Source organism: Rhinolophus sinicus, linkage group LG14, assembly GCF_036562045.2.
Source record: "Rhinolophus sinicus isolate RSC01 linkage group LG14, ASM3656204v1, whole genome shotgun sequence".
Taxonomy (NCBI): domain Eukaryota; kingdom Metazoa; phylum Chordata; class Mammalia; order Chiroptera; family Rhinolophidae; genus Rhinolophus; species Rhinolophus sinicus.
In genome coordinates this window covers 28,150,174-28,172,990 of record NC_133763.1, presented here as the reverse complement: position 1 = coordinate 28,172,990, position 22,817 = coordinate 28,150,174, and the positions used below count along the sequence as shown (strand labels likewise).

General features: G+C 38.4%; 2 protein-coding genes across 4 annotated transcripts in view; one reads left to right on the top strand and one right to left on the bottom strand.

The window, feature by feature from the left end:
- The window catches only part of PRKDC (protein kinase, DNA-activated, catalytic subunit), a 270,539-nt gene extending 266,932 nt beyond the window's left edge, over window positions 1–3,607 (bottom strand). For all 3 annotated transcript variants that reach the window (XM_074318994.1, XM_074318995.1, XM_074318996.1), the window contains exons 1-3: window positions 3,409–3,607; window positions 1,788–1,864; window positions 1,593–1,685 (exon numbers count right to left, since the gene is read on the bottom strand). In XM_074318994.1, coding sequence (XP_074175095.1) covers window positions 1,593–1,685; window positions 1,788–1,864; window positions 3,409–3,562 — 324 coding nt within the window. In that variant the 5' untranslated portion in view covers window positions 3,563–3,607. The remainder of the gene's footprint in view (window positions 1–1,592; window positions 1,686–1,787; window positions 1,865–3,408) is intronic.
- Window positions 3,608–4,227: 620 nt separating this feature from the next.
- Window positions 4,228–21,701, top strand: MCM4 (minichromosome maintenance complex component 4). Its single transcript, XM_019718435.2, has 17 exons — window positions 4,228–4,376; window positions 4,492–4,575; window positions 5,010–5,174; window positions 5,534–5,697; window positions 5,798–5,899; window positions 6,141–6,233; window positions 6,311–6,406; window positions 7,363–7,501; window positions 10,100–10,320; window positions 13,465–13,585; window positions 15,623–15,882; window positions 15,972–16,337; window positions 16,691–16,818; window positions 17,878–18,085; window positions 19,108–19,336; window positions 19,824–19,957; window positions 20,771–21,701. Exons 2-17 carry the CDS (start codon window positions 4,506–4,508, stop codon window positions 20,861–20,863), a joined length of 2,589 nt encoding a protein of 862 aa, XP_019573994.2. The 5' UTR covers window positions 4,228–4,376; window positions 4,492–4,505; the 3' UTR covers window positions 20,864–21,701.
- The last annotated feature ends 1,116 nt before the right edge of the window (window positions 21,702–22,817 follow it).

Genomic DNA, 22,817 nt, shown 5'->3' with positions numbered 1-22,817 from the left:
AAGACTTAACAATAGCTAAAACTACATCTCTGAGAGGAGCAATACCAATATATGACACGACAAAATATCTAGCTGTTAAAAGTATAACTTTCGAGTATATAAACATACAGATTAAAAATTACTGAAAACATTGATGCAATATGCAATGATAATAATATCAACAATAATCACACAAACATAGACGGACACTTCAGCAGGATAAAAAAAAAGTAAAAGTTACTCCTCCTTATATACTTCCCATAGCATTTTTTGCCATATACCAAGAAAGAAAGAATGAAGAATAAAAAAGGTACTAAAGCAATTCGGAGAAGAATGTCTGGGACTTTATAAGAAAACAGTGTAATCAAAAGCAGGAGCTTTGGAAGGAGGCAACCTGGCTCCAAGACTGAGGTGCGTTTCTTAACTTCTAAGTCTCATTTGTAAACTAGAGAGATTAAAAACACTTAACAGAGACTTGGTAAAAATTAAATGACAAATGGTACATTAAAGAACTTTGTAAACTATGAAATACTCTACAAATGTGACTCTACCAGTAAGATAATGTTATCAAATATTAAAATTCCAATAAAAAAAGATCAGAAGTCAAAAGAGAATAAAATCAAACCTATTTAAAAACACTGATAATAATTAAAATACTTTATATGTTAGAGCTACTTAACCAATATGTTAGAGCTAATTTATAAAATAACTTCCTATTAAATTACCTCAAATTGAATACATATGTATTCTTCTTCAACTCTTAGCATCCAAGAACTGGAAGCAAATTTAGGACCAATAAACACAACTTACCTTGAGATATGGCACTTGTTGAAAGTAAAAATAAGTCTGAGAAAGAACAACTTAATTTATGATTACTAGTTCTATAGTAAGTTATGAGGAAACCAGTGGCGGGGAGGTTGAAAGAAAATGGGAGGTACAGGAGAGGCAAACTTTTCAGACTGTTATCAAAGAGAACACATGAACTACAGGAAATCTGAATCTTACCCAGACGGGAATTCTTTAAGATTGTTTTTTAATTACCAGATGGGGCGGGGGGTAGGGTGAAAAAGTTGAAGGGATTACAAAGTAAAAATTGATAGTTACAAAATAGTCACAGGGATGTAAAGTATAACACAAGAAACATAATCAATAATATTGTAATAACTAGGTATAATACCAGGTCGGTACTAGACTTATGGTGGGAATCACTTCATAAATTATATAAATATCTAATTAATACAATATACACCTGAAATTAATAAAATATTGAATGTCAACTATAATTTAAAAATTTAAAAATTATCACAATAAAATTAAAAAATAAAACTTTTTTAAAGTGTTCTGAAATCTCCCCACAATTCAAAATTCCAATTTATTATGACTTTTAATAAAAGGTCTTATTTATCCCATGTGCAAAAAGTTATCAAAACAGTTATATAAAAGTTATCAAAATAGTTTGACAAGGGCCAAAAAAAAAGCCCACTTCATTTCTAACACCATCAAGCAGAAATAAACTCCCCAGTGAGAAAGGCAGAAATAAAATAAAAATCTAAGTTTAACTTACACCATAAGTTAAAGTGGATATTGGTATATAATGAGGTGTTTTTTCTTACCTTAATATCGAGAGAATAAGGTATAATCCTCTGGCCAATTTTTTCTAAGAAAATACATAAAAATTTTAAGACTTCTTCTCTACAATCACGAAACTATAATAAAAGAAATATACATTGTAGTAAATATGGGTAAGAATAAGTCACTCCAACAAAAAGGAATATACAAGAAAAGCAAAATGAAACTGTTCAACTTACTTCATCAATGCCTAGTGATTTCCGAACAAATTCAAGCAAACCAAAATCTTTGGAAAAAACTAAGGAAGTCTGTAATGCTAGACAAAAAAAAAAAAAAAAAAAAAAGGTAAGAGAGCTGCCAAAAAGCACTCCATAAACCCACCCTAAAGGGATTGCATGTTTCTCAATTGCACAAGGAAAAGGGGGAAATTCTAGATGGTCCACAGAGATGCATGGGTATATCACAACTGTAAATTTGCTAACTTTACATGGCAAAGGAAATTAAAGTTGTAAATGGAATTAAGATTGTTAAATCAGCTAACCTTAAAATGGGGATATTATCAGGTGGGCCCAATATAATCACAGGGGGCCCTTACCACTGGAGGGAGGAAGAGATATGGGAAGAAAAGAGAGGAGAGATTCCAAGCAGAAGTTTCCATGACTCCCTACTGCTGGCTTGAAGATGGAGGAAGGGGGCTGTGATACAAGAAATGTGGGTGGCTTCTAGAAGGAACATCAGCAAGGAAAAAGGGACCCTCAGTCCTACAAAAGCAAGGACATGAATTCTACTAAAAACCTGAAGGAAAAAGAAAATGAACTCTCCCTCAAAGTCTTCAGAAAGCAAAGTGGCCCTGCCTGATATCTTCGTTTTAGTTTGGTGAGACCAGTGTTGGCTTCTGACTATAGAATTTTAAGATTAACAAAGCTGTGATGTTTTAAACCACTAAATTTATGGTATTTGTTGCAGCAGCATTAGAAATCTAATCCCTTCCTCTATAATCTCTCAAGTGAAAGGACATATTGAATATTCAGAGTAAACTTGGAACAGCTTTACAAACAAGTTACTAAAACAATAAGGAATGCCAACTTAGAAACCTTGAGGCTAGAAAGCATTTCGATGTTAGTTTTTAAATTTTTTCCCCATTAATATGTCCTTGACAATAGATATGTACCATATATAGCATATTGTTGGAGGTGTTGTTTACATTATATCTCCACATATTCAGCAAAGACCTCTTACCAAGACAACCTCTCTCATCTTTATGAGGACAAGACATACCATGGAGGAGGTTTGCATATTTGTGCTTTTAAAAAGGAATATCGGAGTTAAAAGTGCTGAAAACAGGCACTTTTACTAGAGAGGGAAAATACTTCTCTTCTAGGCATTGCTAAAAAGTTAAAAGAACAGCATGTCTTGCCAGTTACATTTCTGCAATGCTTCTCAAAAGTAGGAACAGCAAAAATAAGGGTTTGGAAAAGGTACTGGTGGGTTTAGACAAGATTAAGGTGAAAGAATACTTTCCTCTTGTTCTGTCTCCCCGCTTGGGATAGCAATGGTTGACGAATTTAGGGTATTTTCACCAACTTTTGTTTTAAAATCTTTCCTGTGCTGTTAAAAAAGGCAGTATAACAAACCACTTTTTATACACAGCCACAGAAATTATGATGACCCAGAATCAAATGATTGGACTTCAAAATGTTGTTAAATATATCCACTGTTAGAGAAACACTGGCCTGTTAAGCTCCAGCAAACTCAGAAACCCCGAAAGGCGCACACGCCTCGGGACACTCCTTGGCGCGGCCCAATCGCCACACGCCTCCGGATCCTCCTCGGCGCGGCCCGGCCCGGCCCGATACCCACCCAGTACCGCGGGGTCGGTGTTCAGCACACACTCCTGCCCCACATCTCGGATCAGCCGACAACTGGCCATTGCAGCGCTGCCACGGTCGGCGGCAGACAAGGACTCCAGTAGCTGCAGCAGGGAGCCCTGCACGCCTGACCTTAATCCAGCCATGACGCGCGGCACTAAGCGAGCGCAAACTCGGCTTTGGCCCGGAAATAGCGGAGGTAGGGCTCGCGGGAACAGGGACAGGTTTCCGGGGGCGGGGCCGGGCCGGGCTTGCGGGGGCGGGAACCCTCCATGACACCATCACGGTGGGGGGGGAGTGTCCTCCCGGTACGAACAGCAGCTTAGAAGTGAATTACTAGCAGGTTTATGAATATGTTGTACATATACACTTAGCATGCATAAAGTGAAGCTTAGTGAAAGCAATCCGACGGTTTGATCACCGGAAATAGATGGAAAGGAGTTGGAGTTGCTTTACTAAAGGCAGAAAAAGACAAGTTAGGGTCTTGGGTCGAGATCTACAGTTTCTTCCTTAATAAAGAGTGAAAAATGCACTTGGAATGTCTTTAGAAATAATACTTAAGGCGTAAACAACTATATTTTCCTTGGCCAACACTACAGTTAAAAACAACGCCTCCGTGAAAATGGTCTCGGTAGACTCCCCAGATTTCCCGCGAAACTGCGGTCCAGTAGGGGATCAAACCAACTGAACGGAGGTGGGCAACCAGCAACGTAGGAGTCTTCTTTCTACTGGACGCCTAAAGCCCCTGCTGTTCCGTCCCCCCCCCGGTCGGTGGGCTGTGGCACCTTCCGAAGGCGGAGCCATGCGAGAACGTCGCTGTGATTGGTGGAGCACCGCCGAGGGCGGTGAAGAAGGTGCCGCCGGCGCGAAACCTTGGGCTTCACTGGTGCAGTCTAGGAGTGGGACCTATCGAGTGCATCCCGGAGCTCCACGTGCGTCGGAAGCTGCGGCCTTTCTCAGGTAACTGCGCGCGGGTGGGGAGGGCGCAGCGCCGTGCCTTGCAAGAATGTCTGTGCTGCGGAGAGGAGGAAGCCGGAAGCCGACGCGGCACGAGCCTGTACACTTTGTCGTGCAGGTACCCAGAGCACCATGTCGTCCCCAGCGTCGACCCCGAGCCGCGGTGGCAGTCGGCGCGGTAGGGCCACGCCAGCGCAAACACGTAAGTCTTATCTGGCATGTCCGCCCCACCACTCAGCCCCCCTCCCTCAAGTTTCCGTCTTCTCCTCTGGTCATTTCCCGCCATCGCTGAGAGACCTCGTCCAATGCGCAAGGTCTCCAGACCCACTCTCTAGGTCCCGCCCTCTTGCGGACTGCGAGCATTTGTTCGTGCCCTGCCCATGCCCTGCCCATGCCCTGCCCGTTCTAGTGTGCAGAGACTTTCTTGTGAGGCAGACGTCGCTGGACGCCCATTTCCACCCTTGCCAGGCACTTCGTAAATTTTGATTGATTAAACATGTCTGTCCTCATTTGCATCGGTTTTGTTTGATTTGTATTTGTTCAGTACTGAATCAAACCGTCCAAAGAGAAAGACAAATCCAGGATGATGAACAATGGGAATTGATGACCATCTTTTTCTGTTTTGTGTGTCACAAGCTCGAAGTGCGGATGCCAGGTCATCTCCAACTCTGAGACGTAGAGGCGAGGATTCTACCTCCACAGGAGAGCTACAGCCCATGCCTACCTCGCCTGGAGCTGACTTGCAGACACCTGTCGCACAGGACACATTGTTTTCCAGCCCTCCTCAGATACATTCTTCAAGTGTGTTTCTGAACATCAGTATACTGTTCCTAATATACTGTTCCTAATAACAGATGATGCTTCAGCTGGTCAGATTGCTGGTTTGTTAATGGGTAGTTGATGTAACTACATGAGCTAGTATGTTCACCAGTAGAACAGTGATAGTACATGTTAGGACTTAGTGAGCAGAGAAAGAAACTTGGTGCCTTTTTTTTAAACAATGTTTAATAGTCCTCAGAATCTTAACCTCCAGAAGTTACAATAAACATTCAATTTGCTATTGTGTTTAGTTGATGTAAATCATCAGAGAACATGCTATAGTTTCAAGATTGATGTGCTACCAGAATTTCATTGTAAACTTTAAATTTTTGTTTTTATAGCTATTCCTCTTGACTTTGATGCTAGTTCACCACTGACATATGGCACTCCCAGCTCTCGAGTAGAGGGAACCCCAAGAAGTGGGGTCAGGGGCACACCTGTGAGGCAGAGGCCTGATCTGGGATCTGCACGGAAGGGCCTGCAGGTGGATTTGCAGTCCGAAGGGGTGAGTGAGTATACAGTACAGTCTTCTGATAGCATTATTTTGGGAACATAAAATTGGTAATTCCCCATTAACATGGTTCTGTCATATTTTTTCTGTATAGCCAGCAGCAGAAGATATAGTGGCGAGTGAACAGTCTCTGGGCCAAAAACTTGTGATTTGGGGAACAGATGTAAATGTGGCAACATGCAAAGAAAATTTTCAGGTGAGCTATATATGTTTAAATTCATATGCTTCTGGCTGAAAATACTGGGAGAAAGTGTTTATAATCTATGTTTAAGTAGCCATAATACTTAAGAGTAGGTTTTTAGGTGGCTTAGAATTGTTGATGTTTTTCTAGTTTTTAATAGTGACATACTGTCTTCAAATAGTGACATATTCATAATATATTTTGAATAGTTGCTTATTCCTAAATGCATTAAACTTAATATTTTTCTCTCATCAAGAGATTTCTTCAGTGTTTTACTGACCCTCTGGCTAAAGAAGAAAATGTTGGCATAGATATTACTGAACCTCTGTACATGCAGCGACTTGGGGAGGTAATCGTATATTCTTATAAATTCAAATTATGCATTTCAAAACAATTAGAATATAACTTGTTCATTTTATCTTACAGATTAATGTTATTGGGGAACCATTTTTAAATGTAAACTGTGAACACATAAAATCATTTAACAAAAATCTGTACAGACAGCTCATCTGCTACCCACAGGTAAGAATTTGGCTTTGATGAGTTAGAGTAAACCTCTAGAACATCTGAAGAGTTTTTGGATAGCAAAATTCCTTGGTGGTAACGGAATTTGCCTCCAAAGCAAAAGAACTTCTTTAGAAAATCACGTGTATTCTCCTTTAAGGTAAGCATTTTTTCACACTTTAAAATTTCTGAAATTGAGATGTGTGCTACTGTCAGTAATACATCCTAGTTTAATTGGCAGTGTTTCTTAATAGTATAAAAAGTAATGGTGAATCTTTCCATTGACAGCTTTTTGGGTTTGATGATGAAATGCATCGTAAGTGGAAATATTTTGTAACTGCATCACGTACTTGTGCCATCTCTAACAGAATGCTGTTAGACCATAACCATACTATGGTCTTTTTTTGGGGGGTGGGGAATGGCTTGAAGTTTTATTGATGATGTATCAGCTATGTTAATTCTAGCTATAGGCTTTGGAGGCAAGCTAATTTGGTTTTAAATCTTGACTTTTCTGTTTAATAGCTATGGAACCTGGGTCAAGTTGCTTAGCCCTTCCAGAGACTGTTTCCTCACCTGCAAAAATGGGGAACAAGTGTTAACAAATTTGAATAAAATAATTACGATTTAATCTATTTTGGTATTTCATTGTGGAGAAAAAGTAAGACATGAAAGTATGTACTCAAAATCGTTTGTTACAAATTATTAATAAAAACCTAAAATATGCCAGTACATAGTAAAGGCACTTTCATATATATAATCACATTTAACCCCAGTGAGAGCATACAGAGGTAAGATAAGATAGTTCACTGTGCCCAAGGTTTGTAAATGGCATGTGTGCAATTGTATAGGGTAATGCTTTTGGATTATACCATGTGTTTTAGCTTTTACACTTTGCTAGTATGAAATGCTTTATTTGTATTTAACCCTAAGAGGGGAATACAAACACAGGTTGGAATCCTCATTCATTTCTATAGGAGGTTATCCCAACTTTTGATATGGCTGTCAATGAGATCTTCTTTGACCGTTACCCTGACTCAATCTTGGAACATCAGATTCAAGTAAGACCATTCAATGCATTGAAGACTAAGAATATGAGAAACCTGAATCCAGAAGGTAATATTCTTAATAACAGGAAAATACCTTACATAAAAACAAACAAGACTTTATTTCATTAAGAAACTTGAAAGAATTAGTGGTGATGGATTAGAAATTGACAATAATAGCAGATTCAGTTACACTATATGATTATGAACCCACCATACTTTTTTTTAACTTAACTGAAATTATTACTATGTAACTATAAAGTCAGACAGTTAAGTTCTCGAACTTACCCTAGAAAATGTGCTACATACCTCATTGTTGAATATCACTATGGTCACCTTTGAAGTACTCCCCTTGGGAAGCTAGGCACTAACGCCAGCGCCTAGTCCACCCTTAAAAGCAACTTTTTCTGGAGTGGCCATCAGAGCTGTGGTCTTATTACCCTTGATGTCCTGAATGTCATCAAAATGTCTTCCTTTCACTATTTCCTTTATCTTCAGGTATTGGGGGCCAGATCAGGCAAGTAGGGAAGGTATTCCAATACAGTTATTTGTTTACTGGCTAAAAACTCCCTCACAGAGTGCCATGTGAGCTAGTGCATTGTTGTGATGCAAGAACCAGGAATTGTTGGTGCAAAGTTTAGGTCATTTTCAGGTAACTTTCACGCAACCTTTTCAGCACTTTCAAATAGTAAACTTGGTTAACTGTCCAGTTGGTAAAAATTCATAATGAATAATCCTTCTCATATCAAAAAAGGTTAGCGATATCATTGCAACCAGTTTATGAACTTAATTGTCAGACCTTATATATACTTGCATAAATATGTAATTATTGACAATTCTCTATCTTAAGGTGAATTTATTCAAATATAATTTTACAGTTATTAAGTAGGTTCTTTCTCAGAACCACTGTAGGAGACAAATACAAATATGATCCTTGCTCTAGAGCTTAATCAAGAAAGAAATCTAGTTGGGAGTGTAAAAAAAAGAAGAGGTAAAATAACTGAAGACCACTGCAGGAGATATCTCAGCCCAGGGAGGGAAAGAAAGCACTGGGCCCAAATGGGAAGAGTTCATGGTGAAATAGAAATTGGGGTTACAGTAAGGATTTAGAAACATGAAGGAATTATCTCCAGACAGCAGACTGAAGGAATCTAAAGAGCTTTAAATTCCAACTTAATCTAGATTTTTTTTTTTTCAAAGTCAGTAGGGAGCCACACTGGAAAAAGATTTGCCACTCTTGAGAAGTTCATGGTGGGTCTAGTGTGCAAACTATGTTGAGGTTCAGCTAGGAGACTTGAACAGCTCAAATATGGGGCAGCAGAGTCCTAAGCTTGATAGCAGCCATATGAGTAAAAGTATAGAACAAACATGATGTTTGCCTTATATGAAGATTGAGGTATAAAAGCTATAGAGTGAATATTGCTCTAGGTAAGTGTGTAAAAGACACAAATTTCAGTAAAAATAAGATAGGCAATAAACGAGCAAGTCGTATTAAAGTATTTATTAAAGAAGTGTAATTTTTGTTTTTCTCTTGTGAAACTGGCTCCAGACATTATCTCTGACAGGGATTTCTGGTGGGGACACTGGAAGAGGTAGAGCTGTTTGGGTAAGAGTGTTGCATCTAAGTTTTCAGAGACAGCTTTGTTACACAGAGAATTCCAGAGTAAGATGAGAAATTACTAATTGCCACGTACTCAACTAATTGCAAAATTTTTTAGCTTTTACATTTATTTTGTAATCTGTTACAAAAGTTACATTTTAAAGTTAAAGGATTAGTGGAAAGAGGAACAAAGAAGATTCATGGGAGGACAAGATCAAAGGAAAGGCCTTGGGAATCACCAGTGCTTAAGAAATGGGATGATCTACAAGGCCAGCAATAGCTAACTACATGGCATGTTGACTATAAATAGCAGTGTAACTTCTTTAGAACCAGCAGTGGGAATTAGTTGGGGAAAAAGTTGTCAGGAAAGTTCCAAATTATAGAGGAACCATAAGCAAGAGTGCAAAATAGTCCATATAGGGCTTTTCTTACATAGATAGTGATGATTGGCTATGCTATATAGTGCTCATTCTCTGTCAGGTACTGTTATTAGGCTTGACGTATGCTGACTCAATCCTCAACAATTTATGAGGTATGTACTATCGTTACTCCCATTCTATAGATGAGGTACAAAGAAGTTAAGAGTGTCCCCAAGGTCACAGAGGTTCTTAGTCCAGTCTATGTGGCTCTAGAGCCCATGCTTTTCACATAGACTGAGATAGCAGGATTTACATGAGGCACAATAAGTCAGGTGCGAAAGGCCATGGGACAAAATAGGCAAAAGCATAGATTCTAATCCAAAATCAGAAAGTGAAGCCAGATAAGAGCAGATGAGAAAGAAGATGGTGGGATGCCTGTGGGTCAGGGGCCCAGTGGGTTTGAGAGGAAGGCAGACCTGGACACGAGAAGGGCATTCTAGTCCAGACCCAATGAAATGTCCATGCCTTGGCCACAACACCTACCTGTGACCCCACCCAGTCCCAGGTACCTCTGTACCTCCAGATAAGGTTTTTCTGGGCTTGACAGCAGACCCAGACCTGCCCTGACAAATCCAGCTCTGGGCGATACCGTGTCTACCTGGGCTGTGGACAGTGGCTAATGGATAAACCGACCTCTCTCCCCCCGCAGACATCGACCAACTCATCGCCATCAGTGGCATGGTAATCAGGACGTCCCAGCTGATTCCAGAGATGCAGGAGGCTTTCTTCCAGTGCCAGGTGTGTGCCCACACAGCCCGGGTAGAGATGGACCGCGGCCGCATCGCCGAGCCCTGTGTGTGCGAGCGCTGCCACACCACCCACAGCATGGCACTGATACACAATCGCTCTGTGTTTTCCGACAAGCAGATGGTATGTGACCTTCCTGTGTGTGCTGACTGACTGCCTCTGTGGTATGTTTTGCCCTTTTTCTGCCTCTCCCTGGACTCTCAAAAAGCTAAATATAACTTGTCCACTCTTGAGGCCCTAAAACCTTGCTTCCTAAGTGGCATTCAATTACTTCATTCCTTCTCTGGCAGTGTACATTTTGTTAGAGGGTTGTGGGCTGGATACTTGGATCACTCCTAAGACTTCGGCTTTGGAGTGGCAGTGTCCCTGTTTTATTGCCAGTGAGCACCAGTTCATTATATACTCAAACAGAATGCATTCTTCCACTGTAAACATCTTAAGTTTAATGTTTATAGGTTGACAGATCAAATTAGCCTCTGATTTATTAAATCAAATTTAACATGAGATGCTTCTATAGGAAATATGTAAGACTATAAAATTTTAACATGTCAGATTAAGAGTACATAAACATTTAAGAACTGTAAAAATTATTTAGTTAAGTTCTGTCGTTTTGCAACTGTTCCACTGGTAAAGAATGGGTTGAGAAATTTTTCTCACAAATTTTATTTGTATAGGAACTTTGACCTCTTACCTCTTTAATCATGAAATTTTTAAGATGAAGTTATTAAAATAACAAGTGGGGAAAGGCAGACAAATCATTTATTTACTGTGATTGTAATGGTGTAAAAGTATCCATAAGTATGAACACTTTTTTTGTTGCAATGTTTAAAAAAATTTTTTTAACGTTAAGTAGCAAGAATGTGGTCAAAATACTGCGAAAGGTAATTTTCCTTATTGGGGGCTAATAAGAAAATTATTAGCAAACGTGAAAACCTGTTGTAATGACAAGTGGGGAAAAAAAAGGGGAGGGACATGCTAGAATGAGACTAATGAATTTATTTAGCTGTATCTAATCAATTTATTTAGCAATATGCAATAGCAAAAGACTTAGGTACTTAGGAGAATGTGCTAATGACAGAATGTAAAAGTGGTTAAGACTGAACTATATATTGATAATGTCATGTCAAAGAAGTATACATATAAGTTTAAGAGATCTCAACTATGTTTACTATTGATCAAAAATCACTTGGCTAAATACACAAATAACATCAATAAAGAATATCCAAAAGCAATAATAAACTTTTTAGGATAGCAGCTATTACAGTAGATGCCAAAAGCTCACCAAACCATAGGAAAAACAATACTGAAACAGTCAGGAATCAAAACCTTGCCAGGTCTGCAGCAGAGAGAAACTCAGGCATCTCTGCTGCTTACTAGTTCCGCAGAATGTTGCTGTTGTTGCTGGAAGTTAGGGCATCTCTTGATGCTACAAGCTGCAAGCTGCATACAAGTTTCCAAAATGCTAACAAGTTCTTAAGGCTAACCATGGGGAACAACACTGGAGAGGTTTGGAACCAGCCAGACCTCACCAGGTCCGCAGCTGGAAGTCAGGGCGACTCTGAGTGATGTAAGCTGCATGTTGTATACGAGTCTTCAAAATGTTAGAATGATGAAGACTGACCAATCACAAATGATGAAATTACGAAATTACACTGCCACCTGAGATCTGTCTTATATATTTTTTCAGATGTGCCCTAGAGCCAAGCCCCTTTTTCCTGCCTCCCCCTCCAGGAATGGCCAGTTCCTGTGATAAGAATATTGCTTATTCGGCTGAAGGGCCAGTTCATTCAGACAAACAACACCTGCTGTTCTCGCCTGGGACCATCGGCCCAAGGCCTTGCAGTCTGGCAACATACCTGTCACATCATTCTGATATAACTTAGTTAGTTCTCCACCTCATTTGCTGATGTGGGCAAAACAGACAGAAAGCAGCATCCTCCCATATCTCTCCTGCTGGGAATGAAACACGGGAGAAATTTCCTTAGCCCTAAGCTAACCAATTCCTCACATGCAGTCTGTCACGGGTGGGAACCCCATATGCAATCTCTCATGTGGGAAAAGGAACAAAAGCTAACCAATACGTTACGTGCAATCTCTCTTGTGGGGAAACACAAAAACTAACAGACAAAAGCTCACATCAGCCAATGAAGGCAAATTTTCCTCAACATATTCCTACACATGTTCAGTGTTAATACTAACCAAATAATTGCAAATAAAATTAACATGTAAATGTTTAATATTGGTACAAATTGTTGGAACAAATGTATCTCAATTCACGCCAGCATGGTGCTACGGGCTGGACATAAAAAGGTTCCCGAGGAGCTTGTAGTGTGTATTCTTTGAATGCTCCAAAGACTCCCATACTGACTTAGAATAAAACCTGTGTCTTAGAGTAGTCTCCAAGCCCACATGGACCGTCATTACCCACGGCACACCTTTGTACCCACCGATCTTGCTGGCATTCTCTCAGCTATTTCTTTATTCATGGATCATCAGCCAAGCTCAAGCCTGACTCAGGACCTTTGTACTTACGTTCTTTCCATTGGGAACATTTCCTTCTTTCCCAACATCCTTAGACCTGTGCCCAGAGGTCACCTGATTTAAGAAAGGCCTTCCCTAACCTTGCTTTATGAAAAGCATCTCCTGCACTTCCATTCCCTGTACTGCTTACTCTTCTGTATTGCATTTGTTACTGTCAGATCTGTTACATGCTCACTTGTGTGTTATCTGTCCCTCCACTCTGACGGAAGAAACTTTGTTCATTGCAGAGTCCCCAACACCTAGAACAGTACTCAAAAGAGGCTGTCAGATGAGTGGATATAATTAGGTAAATAGGCAAGTATTTGTGAGGTGCTTGCAGTGACTAGCAGAGATGCACAGAAATGCTTAACCATGAACCTGAAAAGTGTGCTTCCCACCTAGGAAATCTACTAGAAGTAACTTCTAAAATAATTATAAAGTAAATAAACATTTATGCAAAGATAACCCACTACAACCTTAAAAATGGTATTTTTAAAAAGTCACTTAAAGTGTGCCTCCCCTCCCCCAAATAGGGATATGTTTAAATAACATCCTCATAAAAAGCATGTTCATGTCACATTAAAAGCTTTTTAAAAAACTATCAAGATTAAAACAAACAATGTTTTGAAAAGTAAAGATGCTAAGCATCAAAAAGTTATTTCTCATTGGTACAAAAACTTGCAGCTTTTGTATCCGTTACGCTTTCTTCATTTTCTGAGTTCCTATTTTTCACTGCTCTTCTTTCAGATCAAGCTCCAAGAGTCTCCTGAAGATATGCCTGCAGGACAGACACCTCACACTGTCGTTCTTTTTGCTCACAATGATCTTGTTGACAAGGTTCAACCTGGGGACAGAGTGAATGTTACTGGTAAGAATGTAGGTTGTATTGATGCCATAATCTTGCTTTTGATGACAACTTTTAGTCAGTTCTTTGACTTGGTCATGAATTCATTGGCATGGGGCAATGTCCTGCCTCCAGCATCATTCAGGGCTTGAGAAGATAGGGTGTAGTGCTTTAATCACCTTTTTAACATCAAGACAATGTTTCGGTGCATTGTCTTTGCAGTCTCTTGCTATCTCGGTATTCCAAAGATATGTGTGTATCTTGAGTGGATAGTGTTGGTATCTTGAGAAAACAGCTTCAGACAAGGCTGGTATTGGCAGCATTTGAGCTATGCCACCAGCTCCAGGAAGTATCACAACTCTAGAATTTTAAATAATTTTCTACTTATTTCCTAAATGCATAGCTAAAGGTTAAATTTTATTATAGGAAAGCATGTATCCTAGCACCTTGCTTCCATGCTAGGAGTTTACATGACGATACTTTTAGAGATGAGGAAGCTGAGATTCATAGAAGTGTCTATTGGCGTAGCTAAGGTTCTGGTGGTTTGCGGCACTAGTAGTCATCCTCATCTTTCCCACTGCACCACATGAATATCCAGTGTTTCTTTCAATGCTTCGTAGCAGTGTGGGCATTTGGTTTCGTGGGAGTGGGAGTAGTTTATGAGGATTGTAGTTATTGGTTAGAGGGCAGTGTGAGAATTGAATCCACAGAGTGGCTAAGGCTTCTGGGACAGTCCATCTGTTCCATTCAGTGAGTCAGGACTTCTTATCCTGTGTCTTCCCCAGTATGAAATCCAGCAATTGTCACTAGAAAATTTGAAAGATTTGTCATCTTTAGAGAAAGAGATATGCAATCCTTATTCTGCCACCCTACTGCTCTGAAAGCCTCAATGAAGTATTTAACCCAATATTTTAATCTTCTCAACTGCAAAGTGGAATTAATGTGATGATACATGTAAAAGTGTTTGTGGGAAAGGGGCTATGAAAAATGCTGTCTACATGTAAAATAAGTATTAGTGCAGTTCTGTGAAGATAAATCCTTGTAGGCACCAATAAAGGTAGCTGCTTTAAACATAATAAACATAGTCGTCCATCTTCAGTCTGTCTTGGCTTGAAGAATAGTGTGTATTCTAAGACTGTTACATATGTTTTCAAAAAGAATTACATTGACCTGTTAAACCAAAGGACAAATGACATCTGGTGGCATGTTGTGAAAGCTGTTAGGGAAAGATTGGATATTTTCTCCTCAAAATTCAGTAGGAAACTGAATTGTCCTGGAGTTCAAGCGTTCTAATTTGAAATCCAAAAAAGGTAAACATCAGACATATCAGTTTTGGAAATTTTTGTTCTTGGAAAATGGATGAGTTGTTTTGGTTGAAGAGTTGATTGTTCATCTATTTCTTATAATGTTAATTTACATTATTTGGAAAGCAAAGTGGGGCATGAGCATTCACCTAGGAATACCTCCTATTATGAACAAAATATAGTCATTTTTCCATTACCATTTCTTTACCTTTGACTCAGTAGATTGTCTTATTGTGTGTGAAATAATTTGTGAGTGATTTTTTAATAGTTTTTGGGGTAGTATTTTAACAGCATTTTGTTCCAGTCAAATAATTGTTAAGTAGATTCTGTACACTCTGCTTAAGGGAAATGAAAATACTATTTCAAAATACTATTCACGCTACACAGCCATGAGCCAAGCATTGTTCTAGAAGCAAAATAATTTGATTTAAACCTCAAAATGATTAAGTGCAATGTGATTATTTATGCTAATATAGGTGAGCAAGGTCACAGAGCTAACAACTGGTCACAGATGAACACATTTTTAGCTGTCTTTTTCAGAAACCTGTGTTCTTTCCAACTTGATCCTGCCCCCTTTAGCAGAGAACCTTACAGTATAAGCCTAAGTCCTTCACTCTAGGAGTTCCATGAAGACAACATGCGTGGAGCTCACCTCCTCCAATGCCAGCTGTCAGCTCGCAAAGCTGCCTGTTTTCTGTGCTAGTTTGCTGAGCCTGTTAGTGGAAGGTAAAAGTATGTTTCTTGGTTGTGCCCTCAGGCATCTATAGAGCTGTGCCTATTCGAGTCAATCCAAGAGTGAGTAATGTGAAGTCTGTCTACAAAACCCACATTGATGTTATTCATTATCGAAAAACTGATGCAAAACGTCTGTATGGCCTTGATGAAGAAGCAGAACAGAAACTTTTTTCAGAGAAGCATGTGGAATTGCTTAAGGAACTTTCCAGAAAACCAGACATTTATGAGAGACTTGCTTCAGCCTTGGCTCCAAGCATTTATGAACATGAAGATATAAAGAAGGTAACAATGGATTTTTATATTTAAATTATATTTCAGTCTGTAGAAATAGAGTTTTAACAATGTCTGTTTAAACATATTTATTTGTTTAGGGAATCTTGCTTCAACTCTTTGGCGGAACAAGAAAGGATTTTAGTCACACAGGAAGGGGCAAATTTCGTGCTGAGATCAACATTCTGCTGTGTGGTGACCCTGGGACCAGCAAGTCCCAGCTGCTTCAGTATGTGTACAACCTGGTCCCCAGGGGCCAGTACACATCTGGGAAGGGCTCCAGTGCGGTCGGCCTCACTGCATATGTAATGAAAGACCCTGAGACGAGGCAGCTTGTCCTGCAAACTGGTGCCCTTGTCCTCAGTGACAATGGTATCTGCTGTATTGATGAGTTTGACAAGATGAATGAAAGTACAAGATCAGTATTGCATGAAGTCATGGAACAGCAGACTCTTTCCATTGCAAAGGTAAGTCACATTCTCCATCCATAAACATGGACACATTTAAAATGTGTGGACACTTGAAATAAAGCATTTGTGGAACTGTGCAGTGTTATCTTAATTCTAAACTGTGGGAAACTGGCAAATACTTTCTATTAGATTTCAGCTAAACCTGAGTATTTTCTACAGGATCCTCTTTTATCTTTTTTGCTGACCTAACCCACTAATGTGAGGTTTTCATAGAACTTGAGTTTGTCCTAAATATCATGGTACAACTTGGTGACTAGAGACATGGCAGAGGCCATGCCAGGCAAAGAAGACTCACACAGTTCCTGCCAGCATCCAGGTGAGGCTTCTAACTGCAGTGTTTTCTCTGATAGGCTGGGATTATTTGTCAGCTCAATGCTCGCACCTCTATCCTGGCAGCAGCAAATCCGATCGAGTCTCAATGGAATCCTAAAAAAACTACTATTGAGAATATCCAGCTACCGCATACATTATTATCAAGGTATGAAAACGTTTTTATAAAACAGATGTTCTTGCTTTGCTCATTTGTAGAGTTTTCAGGGTGAGATTAAGCAAAGGAAATACTAATATTTTGCAATTGATAGTATATACACTTTAATACAAAAGTTTTCAAATTTGGTTGGTCAAATGTTTTCATGGCAGGGACAGTGTGTTTCTCTTCTCAGCTATGGGTAGCACCTTAACATTCATTTGTTTTTTGAAGCAATTAGGACAGTCACCTTAACATTCTTTTCAGAAGCCTGTCACTCACTACTTACTCTATCTCAGTCTTAAAGCCACTATTGAGAACCAGCCACTGTACTCTGTTCTACAGAGAATAGCTTCACACGGTAGATAAGGTTTTAAAAAATTAAATTTGTTCATGTGGAATCATGTTATCCACAGTTTCTCACCCCACTGCCCAAATACTGATGTATTTCATAAAATTATTTTAGATTTTAATTACTTCTTTTTAACCAAATACAGAGGTGCTAAAAAAAATGTGTACACATTTTAAGAAAAACTATTAAAATTGTAATATTCAATATATACTGATAGCAAAAAAATGAATACAAGTCACGTTTGACTTCTGCAATGACAAGTGGTGCTCAAAGTGGTTACTATCAGTGTCCATACACTTCTGATTACGGCAAACTGCTTGAGCAACGTTGACCAAAGTGTCCACTTGTATACATTTTTTTGGCACCCCTGGTAGTTTTTTTCCCCAAACAGTTGAACATATTTTCATTTGTATCATCTAGGCTTCAAAATTATATTAACATTTCCTACAGGGGAATTTTAATTCTTTGACTCAGCTGTTCAATGACCAGCTGTTTTCTGGGCAGACCTAAGGGCCAGGAGAGCGGTTGCCTGCTAGGGACAGAGCAGGGTGAATTGCATTGATCTGTAGGCAACCTGACAGAAGACACTTATTCTTCCTCAGCAGCCCTGACTGAACACATGTTCACTGTACATGCCTAGGTCCAAGAGACATAAATTATGTTTGTCGGTACGTTGGTGTCCCAACTAGGAAAACAGTGTTTTTACAATATTTTCTCAGGTTTGATTTGATCTTCCTCATGCTGGACCCTCAGGACGAAGCCTACGACAGGCGTCTTGCACACCACCTTGTCGCTCTGTACTACCAGAGCGAGGAGCAAATGGAGGAGGAGTTCATGGACATGGCCGTACTGAAGGACTACATTGCTTATGCTCATAGCATGGTCATGCCTCGGTTGAGCCAGGAAGCCAGCCAAGCTCTCATTGAGGTAACACACATCCATGTTTAAAGCCTGAGAAAATGTTTTGCTGAGCCTAGAGCCAAAAGTCTTAATGTAACTAGCCAGTCATCCTCTTAAAACAATAATTATTTTGTTAATACTATTTTGTATAACTACTTTTCCTCCTCTATTGCAAAATTAACTTTTCTGAATGTAAAAATGGGTAAAGGATTCATTTCTATAGGTTGTACACATTTTATATTAAATCCTTACAAGCATAGTGAATTTAAGATCAGAATTAGGAGTTGAAATATTGGTGATATTACTTAGTAACTCTAACTCTAGATAAAGTCATCCAATCTCTCTTGAGCTTCCATTTGCTTGTTTCTAAATAATAAAATGAATTAAAGTATTTTATGTTCACTTTTCGGCATCCTTTTACATGGGCAGCAGTGCATGATGACTCATAATTAGGTTATTCAAACCTTGTGATAGGAAGGTTTCCTGGTGTTTTGATGGGCTTTGCATCATACATAATGAAGCTCCCAAAAATTGCTCAGATGAAAGTTAGATGATAACATTTTTAATTTTTGGTTTTGATTTTCCATTGTATGATTTTTGAGGATTGCTCAAAATAAAATTATATTACCTATATATGTTTAATAAAACTTACTTTTGTAACGTCCCAGTAATCCTTTTTGTGTATGGTACCTTGTTAAATGGATCCCCAGCAGAGATAAAAACCAGAGTCAGTACCTGAGGACCTTTTTCAGAAGGGCACCCTGATTAGTCCTCTGCTCTAATTGTAGCCTGCACTGTTTCCAACACACCATATCCTCTTGAGGGCCAGGCCTCATGCACTTCACTGCCCATTCCCATTCTTCATTCTTCAAAGCTACGTCAGATATTGCCTTGATGAGTTTCAAGGCACAAAGCTTGATCTTACTAATTCTGCTCTGTATCTACACATGGCAGCCACGCAGGAGTCTGTTAATCCTAAATGTTAAAAGTTCAACCATGAAACTAAGGTTATTACCAAAGAATTTTGTTTTTTTTCCTATCTACACTAGGCTTATGTAGACATGAGAAAGATTGGTAGTAGCCGAGGAATGGTTTCCGCATACCCGCGACAGCTGGAATCATTGATTCGCTTAGCAGAAGCCCATGCTAAAGTCCGATTTTCAAGCAAAGTTGAAGCAATTGATGTCGAAGAGGCAAAACGCCTGCATCGGGAGGCTCTAAAGCAATCTGCCACTGACCCCCGGACTGGCATTGTGGACATATCTATTCTTACTACAGGTTTGTTATTTGCATTAAACAAAAACATACGGAAATTATTTAATATGTAAATAATTGATATTTCACATTTAAGCTAACAATTCAGTCATTTGAAGCAGAGGTTCTTAACCTTTTTTGGATCAAATCATCTTTGAGAATCTGATAAAAGTTGTGAGAAAAACACATACTAACTTATGAGAAAAATATACGCTAGTGCATGTACAGTGTTGTATCTAATTTCAAAGGTATTCTGTCTCTAAGCACCCGTGTTATCCCATTTTTAAGAAGTGATTCGTTTCTTAATGAGTACTGACTGCTATTCAGACTATGTGGACTATGTTTCAGTGGAAAGTAGCAGCTATTGGCTAATAGAAAATTGGAAACAATTCAGAACTCATGATTTTGAATGTGTTTTGGCATTCAGCCACTGTCCCGTAACGTTTATATAAATTTGAAACATTTCACTTCCTTGTAGCAGAAATATTTTCATTAATATCTTTTAAATCAGGAATGAGTGCCACCTCTCGTAAACGGAAAGAAGAGTTAGTGGAAGCATTGAAAAAACTTATTTTATCTAAAGGCAAAACACCAGCTCTAAAATACCAGCAACTTTTTGAAGATATTCGAGGACAATCTGACATAGTAAGTGTTTATATGTATTTTTTGTGTAATAGAGTTTTTTCCTTTAATACTGCTTTCAAGGTTTTTCTTATTTTTTCTTTCATTTATTAAGTAATAAATGTACATAAATATAAAGAAGAAAAGTAAGATCACCCATAAAACCATCATCAAGAAATAATCACAATTAAAATTTTGTTAATACTCCTTTCGTAATTTTTCTATGTGTAAATGTACACGTGTAGTCTTTTCTTTGAAAAATGGACATAAATCAATTACGTTTATACCGTGTTGTAACTTGCTGTTTCTTAAATTAACAATTAATACTGTTTCATAACATTCATAATGGTTGGGTAACAGTCTGTTGTATGCATGTTCCATCATTTACTTAACCGGGTTTTGGATATTTAGGATGTTTGCAGTTTTTTGCTATTATAGTGTTGCGATCACACATCTTAATAACTATCAAATTTATTATATAAATTTGGGGGATAAAATACTCAGGTGCCCTTTTGTGAATAAGTAAAATTGAGTTGTTCAGTGAAAAGAACTCCAGTGGCCAAAACCAGCCCTTTGCCTGCTATCACAATGCTCCTTCACTTACGTATTGTCTGCAGCTGTGTTGGCACAGTAGGGGCAGAGTTGAGTATTTGCCAAGCCTGTGGAATTTATCATCAGGCCCTTTACAGGAAATGTTTGCCACTCCTGAGTTAGAATATAAGAAATATATATATAACTGTGATGATTTCAGGTTCTTTAAACTGAAATCATTGTATGTATATCAGATGAGGGAGTACTTGGTGTGTAAAATATTTGTTTTCCTCCTCTTCCCCAAAGGCAATAACCAAAGATATGTTTGAAGAAGCATTGCGTGCCTTGGCTGATGATGACTTCTTGACAGTAACTGGGAAAACTGTTCGCTTGCTCTGAAGCTGTTGTGAGCAGTGCTGTGTGTTTTGCTCGTCTGCACTTCCTTGCGTACATGTGTGGCATATGAGCCAATCAGCTTCCACTGCTGCCATTACTGGAAATAGATTCTTGAAGTCATTATTTTGCTCCATAAAAATTTTCTAACCTGGGTACAATTTTTGTAGTGAAGTGTGTATAGTCGTTTTCTAAAACATTTTAAGTAAAAATACCATGCCAATTTACAAACATACAGTAGAGATTATTTTCTTGCCATTTCTTCACCAGAATTTTAATGTGTATTTATATGCAGATAGTAGGATGTCAGTCTTTTTTGAAGATGAAGTCTGAGCCATACATTTTGTGCTAGACTTTCTAATGGCAATCATATGCTTTAGGTTATTATAATATGAAATAAGACTTAGCCAGGGCATATCATTCAGAGTGAGGTAATGAAAGACCAGACAGAGCCTTTCTCCCTGTTACACCTCTCAAGTGTAATTACCTCTAGAGGCTAGTTCTCATGGCTACTATAAGATCAAAAATGGATGGTTGGAAAGGATTACATTCTAGGTTAACTTTTACTACTTTATCCTAATGTGTTAAACTTTTTCATAAATAAATGACAGACTAAGTAATAAATACTTGTTTATCAGGCATTATTTTTAATTAAGTAAAAAGGTTTAATAAATACTATATTCATGGAAGTTCATGATTGTAAATACTTGGTAAATCATCAAAGAAAGTATATGATGAATTCTATTTTATTCAAAAATTATTTCAATCCTAGTAGTCATTCTTATAAAACTATAAGCTGAAATCTTATATGGAAATACTACTATAATAAATAATCCCTGAAACATTTAAGTCGTATGAGTTAAACCTTTTTTATAACTTAGAGTCAACATTCACTGGTAACATTCATAGAAAATGATAGATTTAATTGAATGTTTAAATAGCATTAAAATTTTATTTTATTAAATTTATTAGGGTGACACTGGTTAATAAAATTACATAGGTTTCAAGTGTACTGTTCTGTATTAAATCATCTCTATATTGCATTGTTGTTCACCACCCAAAGTCAAATCTTCGATCAGCATATTCTACCTTCCACGCCACCCTTTTCCTTCTGGTAACCACTATACTGTTGTCTGTATCTATGAGTTTTTGTTTGTCTTATTGATTTGTTGCTTTCAGTTTTATATCCCACATATGAGTGAAATCATACGGTTCTGTAATTTTCTTTCTGAATTACTTATGCATGATAATCTCAAGATCCATCCATGTCGCAAATGACAGTATTTCATCTTAATGCCATGTAATACTCAGTTGTATATATACCACATCTTTACCCAATCATCTGTGGAAGGACACTTCAGTTTCCATGTCTTGGCCACTGTGAATAATGCTGCAACGAACAAGAGAGTACATACATCTTTATGGATAAATGTTTTCAGGATTTTTTGGTAGATAGAAGAGGATTGCTGGGTCATATAGTAATTCTATTCTTAATGTTTTGAGGAACCTCCATACTGTTTTCCATAGTGGCTGTACCAGTTTACAGTTCCACCAGCAGTGGATGAGGGTTCCTTTTTCTTAACCTCTCCAACAACACTTGTTATTACTTGCCTTGTTGATAATAGCTCTTCTAACAGATGTGAGGTGATACTTCATTGTGGTTTTGATTTGCATTTCCCTAATAGCTAGTGAAGTTGAGCATTTTGTGACGTCATCTCTTGGCCACTTGTATGTCTTAACGTTGAGGTCATCTGACCAAACTCTTACATTTTCATGAATCATTCTTATCTGTGCTGTCCTTGGCAAGTGTGCAAAACTATACTTTGAAGGAGATAGTGATTAGGTTCGGGCATCACCAAAGGTGCAAAGCCAACAGCCCACCAAATGGCTTTACTAGTGAGGTTTCCTCAGTGAACTCATTGTGGAGGAGATGCTTTTATATATAATCCTTAACTACTAT

What these genes read in the sequence shown, in the direction of transcription:
- MCM4 (XM_019718435.2), top strand. Translation starts at nt 4,506, where the DNA reads ATGTCGTCCCCAGCGTCGACCCCGAGCCGCGGTGGCAGTCGGCGCGGT. An exon ending in CCGCATACATTATTATCAAG is followed by an intron (nt 16,819 to 17,877) that starts GTATGAAAACGT and finishes ATATTTTCTCAG; the next exon opens with GTTTGATTTGATCTTCCTCA. An exon ending in CCAGCCAAGCTCTCATTGAG is followed by an intron (nt 18,086 to 19,107) that starts GTAACACACATC and finishes TATCTACACTAG; the next exon opens with GCTTATGTAGACATGAGAAA.